Source organism: Oncorhynchus tshawytscha, linkage group LG11 (assembly GCF_018296145.1).
Source record: "Oncorhynchus tshawytscha isolate Ot180627B linkage group LG11, Otsh_v2.0, whole genome shotgun sequence".
NCBI lineage: Eukaryota > Metazoa > Chordata > Actinopteri > Salmoniformes > Salmonidae > Oncorhynchus > Oncorhynchus tshawytscha.
In genome coordinates, this window is record NC_056439.1 from 9,849,467 (window position 1) to 9,864,748 (window position 15,282).

At 42.0% G+C, this 15,282-nt stretch overlaps 1 protein-coding gene across 1 annotated transcript in view; it reads left to right on the forward strand.

The window, feature by feature from the left end:
- Positions 1–15,282, forward strand: part of LOC112234429 (programmed cell death protein 4) — a 33,956-nt gene that overhangs the window by 2,881 nt on the left and 15,793 nt on the right. The window contains exon 3 of the mRNA XM_024402549.2: positions 14,798–15,097. Within this exon, the coding sequence (XP_024258317.1) occupies positions 14,798–15,097 (300 nt within the window). The remainder of the gene's footprint in view (positions 1–14,797; positions 15,098–15,282) is intronic.

Consider the following 15,282-nt stretch of genomic DNA (forward strand, 5'->3'; position numbering starts at 1 on the left):
CAAATTTGGTTTTATCTATGGTGGGAAATTCCCACTTGATTACTAACACAGTATCAATCAAGTCTTACAAGATTAGTGACGTGGGCATTATATATATATATATATATATCTATCTATCAATCAATAGAAATACTTGACGTAATGCATGTGCTTAATGTGAAATGGATGACATTTTTGTTTATAGTATATAGATTACTATGGTTTGGCGATAAGGTTGCAATTGTCTCATTTACAGTTCCTTGCCTACAGTTCCTACTTGGAATATCTGTTGAGGATTAAAAATAAAATAACCACAATTCAGTGAAAATATTTACTAATGAACATTAAATCCAACAAGTGTTCAGCAGAATTAAACCCATGGTTTCATCCTTGTGTCACGTGTGAAAGTACATGCATTGGAATGTTGAGAAATTATTCCTTTTTAATGCCATTTAGATTATTTATTTTTTTGCAATAAATTCATTATGAAATATTAATTTAAAAATTGAAATTACTGTGAAATAATACAATATTTCAGTTGTGTGTTACTTTTTTTCTTTAAAAAAAAACTTTTTTAAAACTACTTTTAGGAATAAGAAAAATAATCTCATCTCTGCTCAGGCAGTAGCAACCAAACAGCCAGACAACGTTCTCTGTGCTCCCCATACTGTACTGTCTTTAGTCCTTCTGTATAGCTAGGCATGCCGCAGAGCTGTCTGACAATCATTTTACTAGTTCTTCAAAGTAGATCGGCCATACTTTTACGAGCTGTCTTTTTCCCTCTCTCTTGAATGTGGTGTTCCTCTCTCATGTGGTAGGATATGCATATTCTTGATACCATTTGAACGGAAACACTTTGAAGTTTGTGGAAATGTGAAAGTCTTGTGAGAGAATAATGAAAACGACAACTCCCTTCAGCCCAGCATCCCACATACAGTACCAGTCAAAAGTTTAGACAAACCTGCTCAATCCAGGGTTTTTCTTTAGAATAACAGTGAAGACATCACAACTATATTAAATAACACATTTGGAATCATGTAGTAAACGGTGTTAAACAAATCTAAATATATTTGAGATTCTTCAAAGTAGCCCCCCCCAAGGAATGTGCACTTTAATGGTACACTCCATGCTTGAGTCATAGTTGTTTCCCATTCTGGTGAATACATCCGCACATATGGGCTGTTGCTCTTTCATATGAACTGTGTTGGCGCTAGTCTACTCGAGGAAGGCCTGTTGTGCTTGATTAAATTGCTCAGCTGCTGTGGTGGTGGTAACACTCCCCGTCAAAGACGCCTTTGTGTGTGTGGGTTGGAGGAGAAACCCTCCCACAGAGGCCTATGTGCGTCTATTGAGTAAAACACAACTCTCAGTGAAATAATTTCACCCCTGAAATGATGCAATGCCCACTCCACTGGTGACATGTCTTGCATAGGCATACATATAGCCTAGCAGAAAACTGGAAGAAATTGCTTTTGAATTATTTGTTGTATACTTGTTTGAGTTGACATTCTGATTATACCTGCTTTGGCATGCATTTTTTTAAATGTTGATTATCTGATGCAAGTGTAGCATGTAAACCCATCTTTTGAATGGAGTAGCAACTTGCCTATAGAGTATTAACATGACAGGCTACAGTGTTTTATTTTAGCAGCATTGTAGGGTACTTCCTGTCCAGAAAATGTTATATAAGATAGTAGACCATAGGTACTTATAGGCTTATAAGTATAATGGAGCGTGCACTACACTGAAATGTCAAGCTGGATTTGTTTATGGCCTACTGACTACACATAATGCAAGTTTAAATTGTTTTTTTTTTTTAAGGTCCGCTCCGCCGATTTTTCATTTCAAATAAGGACCGAAAATCAAACCCAGCTGAGAACCGATAAATGGCCAGTAAGACATGGCACCCTATTCCCTATCACCCTATGCTATTTGGGATGCAGCTCATTGGCTCTTTTAGTGCAAACAATTATTTACTTAAAACAAGGACGTGTCAATTTAAGGGAGGCCAAAAACAACACTAAAACCCCCCGCCTAATTCAATAATAGACCTAATGGGAAATCATCCAATATCTTCCCAGTTAAGCTTATTCTTCCCAGTCAGCTCTGTAGCTAACTTGTCTTTCTTTCTGTCCGCCCCTTAGTGACAGTTGAACCCCCACCCCCACACCCCAGGACAGAACCACCAACCAACCACACCCCTCTCTCTCTCTCCCTCCTTAACCCAACTGTAACAACACACCCAAAAAGTCTGATTGTCCTGGATTAAGCCCCATAGTGCTTGTTTGTGTTCAGCAGGGCCCCTTGTATAAAGACATTTAGCAACAGAAAACAGTATGTCTTGTAGGTCCAGGGAGTATCACCTCTCTTTACACCCAGTTTGGAGACAAATTCTCCACACCGAACACAGCCTTGTCAGGCAGCAGTTTGGGACTGCATTTCAACATGTGAAGGCCCCCTCCCTTGCCTTGGCTTTAGGGTTGCAAAACTTTGGTAGCTTAACCAAAATGCCCAGGTTTTCTATAAATCCTGGTTGGAGGATTCCTGGATTTCTTAACAGAATCAGAAAGGAATAGGAAATCTTCCAACCAGGATTTTGGGGAGTTTTGAGAAAGTTGACAGAATAAATAAATAAAACATTTTAAACTCTACTTTGCGTCCATTACCCCACTGACGCCAATCTCTTTGGCTGTGAGTGACCTTACTGAACTGCCACCTCACACCAAGCAGCCATTTAGAACTGTGGAACTGGGTCAATTCTCCCAGCACTCTGAAAACTTTACTCTACTGACCCCCAGGGCTGACCCTCTCACCACTTCCAAGCCAGTGCCAGGCCTAAACAGTGTACACACACACTAGGGATGTGACAAATGAAGAACCATTTTGATTAACATTTAAACTGCCAATTTTATATTTTTTTCCCCCATTTTTAGAATGCTAAGGGGGGGAAAAAATCCCACGTCAATTCACAATGCGGAATAATGGTCCTATTACATATGCATGACAACTTCATTTCCCAGCCTTAGTGATCTACCACAGTCAAATACCCTTGAATACACCTCAGCTACTACGTTTGTTTGTCTGCAAGGGTACTCTACGGCTTTTTAAATGACGACACAAAACCTTCACTGGAGATAGTTTCAAAGCGCCACTGAATGGGCATTTTACTTGTCTGTAAAGGAATATCGCTTCTGAAGCGGGACGAACATGTCCATCACTAGGCGACCAGAACTGTCAATCAAATAATCTTGAGCTGCCTGCGCGCCGACCACTCTTTCCTAAAAAAAAAGTACTTTTAAAGTGAAATACTGTGAGTTACCAAGTCATTTGGTAGAAAGAGAACCTTTTCCGCTAGGAATCGACTCGTAAAGCCCCATTTGAACAAGATAAGTTTGACTAGGGGAGCTCAGGTAATGTAGTTATGTGCACGAGCACAAATCACCACATCTGTAATTTTAGTCCCGTCCGATTATGCTATGGCAGTCATTTTTACTTGGCAGGAAGGTTATCCCAGTCCTAAAAACCTACTGTTTTTCGGCAAACTCCCAGGACCTCTGATAGTACTTATCCTGTGTATCGAGGGATATTATAGACAGGTGCTGCACCCAGTTTGGGTAAGAACACGTTAACAAATTGATGCTTAAAACAAATTGCTATGCACGTAGCCTACAGATAAATGATCCGTTTTTGTCAAATATCATCTTTCCTAGTGCCATACATATCTTTTAAAAGATTAAGTGGACGATATCGTAGCAATGGATTGATAAATTGCCAAATACATCAGGTTAAAGTTCATGGTTCTTACTGATATCCATTATGACTTTTTATGAAGGCCATTGGGCCAATATTAGGCTATCCCTAGACGTTTGAAATGTGGGTATCCCTGCTGTTATTGTGAAGTGGAAACGTCTAGGAGCAACAACGGCTCAGCTGCAAAGTGGTAGGCCAAACAAGCTCACAGAACGGGACCGCATAGTGCATTAACATCTTCTGTCCTCAATTGCAACACTCACCCCCGAGTTCCAAACTGCCTTTTGAAGCAAAGTTTGGACACAAACTGTTCGTCTAGAGTGATGAATCATGCTTCACCATCTGACAGTCCGACGGCCGACTCTGGGTTTGCCGGATGCCAGGAGAATGCTACCTGCTCGACTGCATAGTGCCAACTGTAAAGTTTGGTGGAGGAGTGATAATGGTCTACAATATACAATGACATTTTGTGGCAACAGTTTGGTGAAGGCCCTTTCCTGTTTCAGCATGACAATGCCCCCGTATACAAAGTGATGTTCATACAGAAATGGTTTGTCAAGATCGGTGTGGAAGAATGTATTTTATCGCACAACAGATATTCATGACACAAATATTTTCGCTGCCCGGCATTACAAAGATGGTTAAGTTGTTGGTGGCTCTTCCTACTATCCAATCTTGAATGTCTGGAGAAACTTAAATGCTTTGAAATAAATATTGGTTTAAACTAAAATGCAGTTTATCTGCTTGAAAAAATGACTGTCTCTAGGCTATGTCATAAACTGCTATAAATGGAACGACTTAAACTTTTCAAATTTGCTCAACTGACTTGACTAGTAAAATGCGTGCAAATGTAAAAAATAAAATAAACAAGAACAAAACTGCTTCGTTTTAAATTAAAATCTTGACCTATACCAGCCATGAATAAACAGAAAAGCGATTGGGCTTAGTGTATTTTTCCCCCCCTGTGACTCTAGATGGTTGGGTTACAGTATGAATGCTCATTTTAAAATGTTAACATTTGGGGGAGGTTTTTCTTCACAAAGAGGACCTGCTAGGCTTTGTCACGAGAGTGTGTGCAGCTGCACTGAAAAGGCACTCACTAGGCCTCCTGGGTGGCGCAGTGGTCTAAGGCACTGCATCACAGTGCTAGCTGTGCCACCAGAGAGTTCGAGCCCAGGCTCTGTCACAGCCGGTCGTGACCGGGAGGTCCATGGGGCGACGCACAATTGGCCTAGCGTCGGCCGGGTTAGGGAGGGTTTGGCCTGTAAGGATATCCTTGTCTCATCGTGTACTAGCGACTCCTGTGGCGGGCCACGCACAGTGCACGCTGACAAGGTCGCTAGGCGTACGGTGTTCCCTCCGACACATTGGTGCGGCTGGCTTCCGAGTTGGATGTGCGCTATGTTAAGAAGCAGTGCGGCTTGGTTGGGTTGTGTTTCGGAGGACGCATGACTCTTCTCTCCTGAGCTGTAGCGATGAGACAAGACAGTAACTACTAACAATTGGATACCATGGAATTGGGGAGGAAAAAGGGGATAAAAAAAAAATAAAGGCACTCACTGTCCATACTAGTACAGGGATTTCGTGCTGTTTTAGCTTGGATGGGGAAACTGTTTGTTACTTCACTAGTATCCAAGTGCATCTTCGTTCCTGGGAATAGTTGGTATGCTCGTCTCTACAAACATGTTGCATTATTCTTGCATTCCAAAGGATCATTAGGCATAGATTGGCAAATGTTGGCCAAAGTAGTAACAGAAAATTTAAATTTCTTTCTCCCACACACACCACACTGACCAAAAGTTCTTCCTTTAAAGTTTTAAGCTTTTGCCGTGACCGTTAGTGGTAGATGGTGGCATTCTGTCTTTGCACTACACTATCACAAGGGGGAGATCAGCGTTCTATCGGTCGTCTAAACTGTGGCACAAATTGACTATCAGTTTGTAAATTAAGGTGTTGTTGGAGGTGTTTTTAGTCTTTTTAATAAATAATTGTTTTGACCAAGTTAATCTGCTCATGTTGTGTTATTATTTTCCGTTCCTCCTGACAGCCCTAGTATTAAAAAGTCTGTTGCCCACACGCGCTTTAAATATTTGTACAATAAAGCATATTGAAGATAGAATCCGCCTCGTAATGAGTTCCAAGAGCCGATCTGTTACCAACTATTAACTATTATTATTGAGATCGTTTTTTTACATATTGGATCACAACATTTTTTTACTTTTACATTACCATGTAGTTTGACCAATAAAATCGATTGACAGGGATGTGGACATACTCTGTATACATGTTCCCGAAAGAAATCTATTTTGGGAAAACAGTCAAATGCATTTTCTCCGTTGACCACACGCACTTTAAACATTTGGATATAAAGCATTTAAAGGCTGACATTGGTCGATTTTAATACTGCTGACAGCCAAAATTCTAGCTCCACCCATAACTTTTGGACTTTTAAACATTGCCTTTGCAGATCGCTCATCTTCAACCATCAGTGAGTCGATAGCTTGAATAGTCTCGCTGGAAATGGAATACAATGTAAAAATTTGCAGCATACAGTAAAGACCAGCAGTCAATTTTATTTAAGCAAATTTTTTTTGGAATAATTAGGCCTACTTTACAGTATTGCAGCCTACTATTCCTGTTCATTTTCCTGGGCTTTCACGTTCGGCGTAACTCAAGCGAATGGCACTGTCCGAGACCATAATCCCCAAGTCTAACAGTATTTTAATTTTACCAACATGGCTGCTTTCTCTTCTCTGAGCTGGAGTTCTTTTAAAACGTCTTAATGCTAGGCATCCCGCTAGCAGGACAACTTCCGGTGAAACTGGAGGGTGCGCAATTCAAATAAATAATCATACAAATTATGGATATTAAACATTTATGTACATACAAGTGTCTTATATCGGTTAAAAGCTTAAAATCTTGTTAATCTACCCGCACTGTCCGATTTTACAGTAGGCTTTACAGCTAAAACATGCCATGCAATTGTTTGAGGACGGCTCCCCACATCAAAATATTTTTTCGCTGGCACAGGTTTCATCCATTCACAAATAGCAATTTTAAATATTCACTTTTTTAAAATCTTCCTCTGATTTTGTCATCCAAAGGGTCCCAGCTACAACATGTAGTGTCGTTTGGTTAGATTCAATCCTTCGACACACACTTGTAAAAAAATAAAATAAAAAAAAACACACTGAAGTAGAAGAACTAGTTTCTAGCACTTTCAGTTCCCTATACAGTCCGTGACAACCTACATGGCCTCAGGCTACAGATCATTGCATTACACATGTCAAAGGGCATGTGTCCAGTACTAGCTTCTCAGAGAGGTATAACGTTACCTTTGCTTGTTAGGTATCACATTTTTTTGTTTTTGTGGTTTACAATACTTGACTTGGCAGAACCCTAGTTTCCTCTCTTCTCTCCTCTCGTTTTCTTCCTGTTTCCAATTGGCCAGGCCTGTTTTTGGCTGGTTGACATTGATGTTCCCCTAATTTACTGGTCTGGCATGTGCCTATTTGAAGGGAGTTGGAGGACGACGAGGGACTTGGTCAGTTGTTTACAGCTTTGCAGGCCCACTGAGTGTTTTTGACCGACGGTAGGCCGGCCCACGCTTGTTTAGAATCGGATAGCGAGGATTCTGCTGTACAGTATGCACAAACACTGGACGTCTGTTGGACCTTTTACACCCCGTAGGAATCTTGTTCACTTGATCCATGTACAAAACGTCTCACCGGCTGCTAGCTCGTTGACTTACTCGTGGGGGCCTGGCTCATCTAGCCCTTCTAGGAGAGCAGGCACACAGGCTTTATCCTAAAGTGCACTGCTTTTAAACTGGGCCCACTGGGCGTTAAGTAGTGCAACAGCTTGGGAAACAGGGTGCCATTTTAGATGCAGGCACATACAGCACTCATGGCCAGGAAAAGTGGTTTGGCTGGTGATGGCTCCACTCCAGTCTCCAGACAATGCTGGATCAGCTCTGTGGTTGGGCCGCCCTCCTCTTCCCTGTAATCTATAGGGTCATGTCTCCTCTTAGGGCTCAGCGGTGGGCTTTGTAGGAGGGCTCTGGGGTATTCATTACACCCTAAGAAATTCCTTCTCCTCTTGAGGGGTCATTTGACTGGTTGTGGGCTAGCACTGCCATATGTAGTCAGACCCACGCTGAGTGGTAGTGTCGAGATGCACACTAGAAGGATAGGGGAAAAGTGCTCACGTCATCATTTTTCTGTGTTTTTTTGAGTTGTGTGATCAGTCTCCATAATAAATTGGGATTAGTGGGCCCTGGTGTTGTAAGGGCAGCGGCCTTTAAGTCTTCTGTGTGCGCACGCTACCGTGTGCCTGCAAAACAGTTGTGCGCCAACACTTTTAACATATGGAAGCGGGCCAACTATGCTTGGGGTAGTCCTGGTAGTAAGACGATGTGACTTCAGAATGTGACCAGCATAATGCATTTTCTCTCTTTCTCCTGGTCTGTTTATTGTAGCTCGAAAGGTGTTTTTAGACTTTGGTGTAGACCATTAGGCACGTTTTGGTTCGCATATGTTGTCGGTGTGGACTTCGCATATGTTGTCGGTGTGGACTTCGCATATGTTGTCGGTGTGGCCTCTTTAAATCACCTTATTAAGCTATGTAGTGTGAGCAGCCAAGAGGGCTTCTAACAGCTGGTAACGTCCCACACCGCCTGAGCGTGCTCTGCTGTTTGAGCTGACATGTTGATGGTAGAACTGGAGAGATTGAAGCGCTATCATTGACGAAACCATTGGCTAGTCATTATTACTAGAATGTACCCCCCCCCAAATGGCTTTATCATAAAATAGGGTGGAGGCTTAACACTGTTGACAGAGAAAGGTATAGGCCTAGTCTAAAGCTGGACTATTTACCATTAAGACTACTTTTTATGATTTGGGATTTATGGCTTTATGGGCCTAAGCAGTTTGGTTAGTAAAACTCTTAAACTCTGTAGGGCCCCATTTCGATCATAAAGTTGATGTTGCATCATTTTCTAGAAGCGGCAATTTAAACGATAACAAAGATCTTCCTGGCTCTGTTTGACTAAAGGCAGAGGGATGGGTCTGGAGAAATGGAACCACTCTCAAATGTATAGACTGGGCTATCGATCCAAGGATGAGTTTTTATCATGTTTTGTTGCGATACAATGTTTGTTTATGAACATTGGAGTAAAACAAGCATATGTTTAGGATTCTGATGGGATAGGGCAGTTCAACTAAGCTCATGAGGCATTTATAGGTTATATTCGTCAAGTATCAATGGTTACATGTAATTTATAAGTCACAAAATTGATGGGCTTCAGATGGGGCCCCCCCTCCAGTACAGCACACAAATATAGACAAGTGCATATTTTGCCATGGCAGAACAGTGAAGCACTTTGGTTGTTGGTCTAAAGGTTCAATATGCACAAATCGCTCCGCCATTTCCATTCATGGGCGGCGTATTTGGAAATGACCATGAGATGTTTTTTTCAATACAGTTTAAACAAACTATTGTTTGAAGTTTATCAATAAATTATCATATTTGTAGCTAATTTTTAAACACCTGCAGTCAACTAGGAGATATTTCACCTGTCACATTATTTTACATGAAGCTTACTGTAGTTCCCCAGAACAGTTGAGCTAGTCACGTGTTAGTTTGCCAATAGCACACAATGGGAGAAAGCGGGAGCAGAAGAGTCCCGCTGTGTATTGACGGGTGGGCCAGTAATCAAAGTCGCTGCTTCAAATCCCTGAGCCGACTAGGTGAAAAATCTGATGTGCCCTTGAGCAAGGAACTTTACCTTAATTGCTCCTGTAAGTCGCTCTGGATAAGAGCATCTGCTAAATGACTAAAATGTATATTTTACCGAGTTCATATGAGGAAATCAGTCAACTGAAATAAATCCATTGGGCCCTAATCTATGGATTTCACTTGACTTGGAATACAGATATGCATCTTTAAAAAAAAAAAAATGGGCCTAAGGATCTCGTCACGGTATTTTTGAGCATTCAAATTGCCAATTGATAAAGTGCTGCTGTTCGTTGTCTGTAGCTTACGCCTGCCAATACCATAACCTCACCGCCTCCATGGGGCTCTCTGTTCACAATGGTGACATCCGCAAACTGCTCGCCCACATGACGCCATACACATGGTCTGCGGTTGTAAGGCCGTTAGAGGCGGCTTACAGTAGAGAAATTAACATTCAATTCTCTGGCGACAGCTCTAGTAGACATTTTTTCATTCAGCTCTAGTAGACATTTTTTCATTCTTGCAGTCAGCATGCCAATTGCACGCTCCCTCAACTTGAGACATCTGTGGCATTGTTGTGACTAGTGATGCACTGATATGACATTTTTGGCTGATATCTGATATTTTCCTTGCCAAAAAAAAGGAAAACCAATATTTTACATTTTAGCAGCCTTTAAGCATTCAAGTACAGTTAAATAGTTAGACCGCTGCGTCCATGTGCGTGTGTTAAGGCACTGCATCTCAGTGCAAGAGGCTTCACGACAGTCCCTTGTTCGAATCCAGGCTGTATCACATCCGGCTGTGATTGGGCGGCGCACAATTTGGCCCAGCGTCTAGCGGGCAGTCATTGTAAATAAGAATTTGTTCTTAACCAACTTGCCTAGTTAAATAAAGGTTACACACACACCACATTGAGCAAAAAGTTATTTTGTTGACATTTACGTATGTCCCCATTACCAGTAAAACAATCAACCTATTTCTTTCACTTACTTGCTGTGCTGTTTATAGCTAGCTAACTATATAGCTAGCTGTCATCTAAAATAACGCTAATTTGTAAGACCGTTCTTATTTGATAAATGGTGGTCAGACCCATCTGTGAAGCTAGCCACAATAGTGGACTTTGCGGTCAGCCTTCAAAATAAAAGTGTGGTATAATTCTGTTTGTATTCATTTGCATCACTGTCAATGACACTTATTTTGAAGGCAACCCCAAATTCCACTTGAGCCGTATTCTGACTAGCTTCACAACACATAAACCGTGCCAGTCGAGCCTCACTAGCCAGATGACGCTAGCTGGCTGCTTGTAACGTTAGCTTTGGGCAACCGGGTTAAGTAGCTGGCTAGCTATTTATTTTCATGAACTGAAGTTCAATTTCAATAGGCGAACAACAAGTGTCAACCTAGCTAAAACTTACTCTCAAGGATTCCTAAATCATTGCTAAGAATATTGAATGACTGCAGTTTCTACTGGTCATTGTTTTCAGGCTGGTTGTATTGGTGCTAGTTTAGGTACCAAGCTAAAGCTAGCTACCCCAGATGTTGCGGTCAAACAACTAATGCTTTATTACCAACGGGGTATTGTAAACACATCTTTCGTGACTGGTGTTGGCTTGTTTGCAGGCTTTTTTTTTTGTATAGCTTTGACAGTGCTACTGTATCTTTTTTGACAAAAAGTCCTAAACGTTCCATATTATGTATGTATGTCGTGAAGCTAATCAGTGACGCTATTACTGTGTAACTCCAGTAGGGCAACATCTGAAAAATAGTGCACTTGGTAGTGTGTACCGGTGCTCGAAAATACATTAGACAACACATTCGACAGAAGTGCAATGCTATTTGGCTGCCAGCCACAAGTAAATGGAAAAAGCTTAATGGAAAAACGTCTTCTTTGCAAAAATAATGCATGGTCATCATTTCTAATGTTTATCCTAGAAAGAATGTAGCCAGCTATATTTCTTAATGTTTTGCTTAAAATTAATCTGCCATTCTACCTGAGAAATGTAGCTACACATCAGTCAGAGCACTGTCTGCTGATAGAATTCTCAGTGAGCACAAAATTAGTCTTAGAAATTACAATAAGAAGCATTTTTTTCCCCCTTAATTTTGTGATATCCAAATGGTATTTATGGTCTCATCGCGAGAGGCGAAGGTTGAGTCATGCGTCCTTCAAAGCATGACCCGCCAAGTGCCGCGGCTTCTTAAAACACCGCTCGCTTAACCTGGAAGCCAGCCACACCATTCAACTGATAAGCCGCGTCAGCTTGCAGGTGCCAGTCCCGCCACGAGTCGCTAGAGTGCGATGAGCCAAGGAAATCCTCCTGGCCAAAACCCCCTCCTAACCCGGACGACGCTGGGACAATTGTGCACTTGCACTGCCTTAAATGGCTCCCGGTCACGGTCGGCACCTCAGCACCGTGATGCAGTGCCTTGAATCTTGCTACACTCCTGAGAGGCACAGCAGTCTATTTTTTGGGGCTAGTTGTCTAAGTAAGTGGCTGATTAAATAAAGAGATGGGCATCATATAGTGTTAGCTTTCTGCCTTGTTTGAGAATCTGTACAGCTGCTGCTGTCTTGTTCCCCCCCCCTCGTTTTCTCTCAGTTCTTGGCCCCTCTGCTTCTCAGAGCAGGTAGGCCTGTTTGCCCTAGTGACTCCACACATACACAGCTTGTACACATGCTGCTCCAGAGCCTGTACTGTGCTTCCTTCAGACAAGCATGCATCTCAACTTTGTTGTCTCTCATTCACATTCGCTTGTAAACTTACCACAAATGACAAGCTCCTACCTTATACAGTTGAAGTCGGAAGTTTACATACACCTTAGCCAAATACATTTAAACTCAGTTTTTCACAACTCCTGACATTTAATCCTAGTAAAAATTATTAGGTCAGTTAGGATCACCACTTTATTTTAAGAATGAAGTGTCAGAATAATAGTAGAGTGATATATTTCAGCTTATTTCTTATCACATTCCCAGTGGGTCAGAAGTTTACATACACTCAATTAGTATTTGGAAGCATTGCTTTTTAAATTGTTTAACTTGGATCAAACATTTCGGGTAGCCTTCCACAAGCTTCCCGCAATAAGTTGGGTGGATTTTGGCCCATTCCTCCTGACAGAGCTGGTGTAACTGAGTCAGGTTTGTAGGCCTCCTTGCTTGCACACGCTTTTTCAGTTCTGCCCAAAAATGTTCTCTGGGATTGAGGTCAGGGCTTTGTGATGGCCACTCCAATACCTTGACTTTGTTGTCCTTAAGCCATTTTGCCACAACTTTGGAAGTATGCTTGGGGTCATTGTCCATTTGGAAGACCCATTTGCGACCAAGCTTTAACTCCCTGACTGATGTCTTGATGATGCTTCAATATATCCACAATTTTCCTTCCTTTTGATGCCATCTATTTTGTGAAGTGCACCAGTCCCTCCTGCAGTAAAGCACCCCCACAGCGCTTCACGGTTGGGATGGTGTTGTTCGGCTTGCAAGCCTCCCCCTTTTTCCTCCAAACATAACAATGGTCGTTATGGCCAAACAGTTCTATTTTTGTTTCATCAGACCAGAGGACATTTCTCCAAAAAAGTAAGATCTTTGTCACCATGTGCAGTTGAAAACCGTAGTCTGGCTTTTTTATGGCGGTTTTGGAGCAGTGGCTTCCTCCTTGCTGAGCGGCCTTTCAGGTTATGTTGATGTAGGCCTCGTTTTATTGTGTACTTTTGTACCAGTTTCCTCCAGCATCTTCACAAGATCCCTTGCTGTTGTTCTGGGATTGATTTGCACTTTTCGCAGCAAAGTACGTTCATCTCTAGGAGACAGAACACATCTCCTTCCTGAGCGGTATGACGGCTGTGTAGTCCCATGGTGTTTATACTTGCGTACTATTGTTTGTACAGATGAACGAGGTACCTTCAGGCGTTTGGAAGTTGCTCCCAAGGATGAACCAGACTTGTGGAGGTCTACAATTTGTTTTCTGAGGTCTTGTCAGATTTCTTTTGATTTTCCCATGATGTCAAGCAAAGAGGAACTGAGTTTGAAGGTAGGCCTTGAAATACATCCACAGGTACACCTCCAATTGACTCAAATGATGTCGGAAGCTTCTAAAGCCATGACATCATTTTCTGGAATTTTCCAAGCTGTTTAAAGGCACAGTGAGCATAGTGTATTTAAACTTCTGACCCACTGGAATTGTGATAGTGAATAATCTGTCTGTAAACCATTGTTTTAAAAATGACTTGTGTCATGCATAAAGTAGATGCCAAAACTATAGTTTGTTAACAAGAAATTTGTGGAGTCGTTGAAAAACGGGTTTTAATGACTCCAACCTAAGTGTATGTAAACTTCCGACTTCAACTGTATGTATGTATACCTTTGCGCTAGATTGGCTATCTTTGTAATTTGTTTTTGTTGTTAGCATGTTTAGCTAGCAGCCCCCGTGGAAACTAAAACTCACATTTCTATGTGAATTTGGTCGTGTTACCCGAAAAGTTACATATTGCAGCTTTTAAGCTATGCAGATAGGATACGGCAGTCACTCTGAACTACCAGTTGCCTTGCAGGGGCTCTTAACTCCAAGCAAAATGAAGTTTAGTACCATATGAGCCTGTGTCAACTGGCCAGTTTGGGCATGATAATTGGCTAACCATTAAACTAGATGTTCATGTGACCATTGAATGAAAGGGATTATCTTAGTTAACTTCACAGTTCGACTGCATACAAGTGTTATCTGCAATTCTTATAGATGTTGTCAACATTATTTTAAGGATAACAGCTGTCCTGTCCATAAAAAGCCACCAGTCTCAATTTACCCTAGACATTGTCCATAGTGCCAAAAATAACAACAAATTATCTTTTGCCTGCAAGTCATTCTTACAGTGATGTTATCTGTCAGGGAAATTAGTGTCTTTGAACATCCTCCAAGCCCTTGGAAAGTTTTGCATTTTCCTTGATTTACTGGCTCTCTGTAATCCTTTATTATAATCTCATGACTGTGACTGGACACACTTCTGCTTGGGGATTCTGATTGTAATTTGTAGTAGGAGTGCTGGCAGTTGACATGTTTCCACAGACCTTAAACTTTTGAATATCCATCCCCATAACTTGCAACTTAACAATGTAGGATACACAAACAAATTCATACCTCCTGTTGTCAAAGGTGCATTCTGCAGTCTTTGTCCCCCTGTGGCCACAGGAAGAACTGCAAACATTGTTTAATAAAAAATAAAAAAGTAAACTATGCAGACAAGTATTTAAGCCAACCAGGGTGCGGTCCTGCTGGTTCAATGTTATTAATATTTACATGAAATTGATTAAACTCACACTGCCTGTCCTTGTATCCAATTGCAGGGGTGTTATCCTTTGACGACGATGTGGATATGGACCATCCCTATTGTGATGAGGACGAGGCGGCGCTCGAGGCGGAGGTGAACGGCAACTGGACGCCACAGGAGAAGGCGCTCCACGAGGCACGGCTGAAGGCCAAGGCCAAGCGGCGTGTGCGCAAGTCGTCATCCCGCAGCGAGTCACTCTCAGAGTCGCTGTCGGGTGAATTGGCCGACGGCGATTCCCACAGCCCCAAGGGCAAGGTCCCCGTCCCCAACGACCGCAAGTCCAGGACAGGCAAGGGCCGGGGCCTGCCTAAGAAAGGTCTGTGCTATGCTAATAATGGTTGAGATAGATGGAAGTCATCTACTCTGTAAGCGGTGGTGGTCTAGTACCAGTTTGTCTGGGGCCATAGGTTTTTGTTTAGGATTGAAGTCTGGTAAACTGATCATAGAGCAGTGCTTATGGCTGAGGTAATCTACCTGGGTTCAACAAAACCATCTATCCTA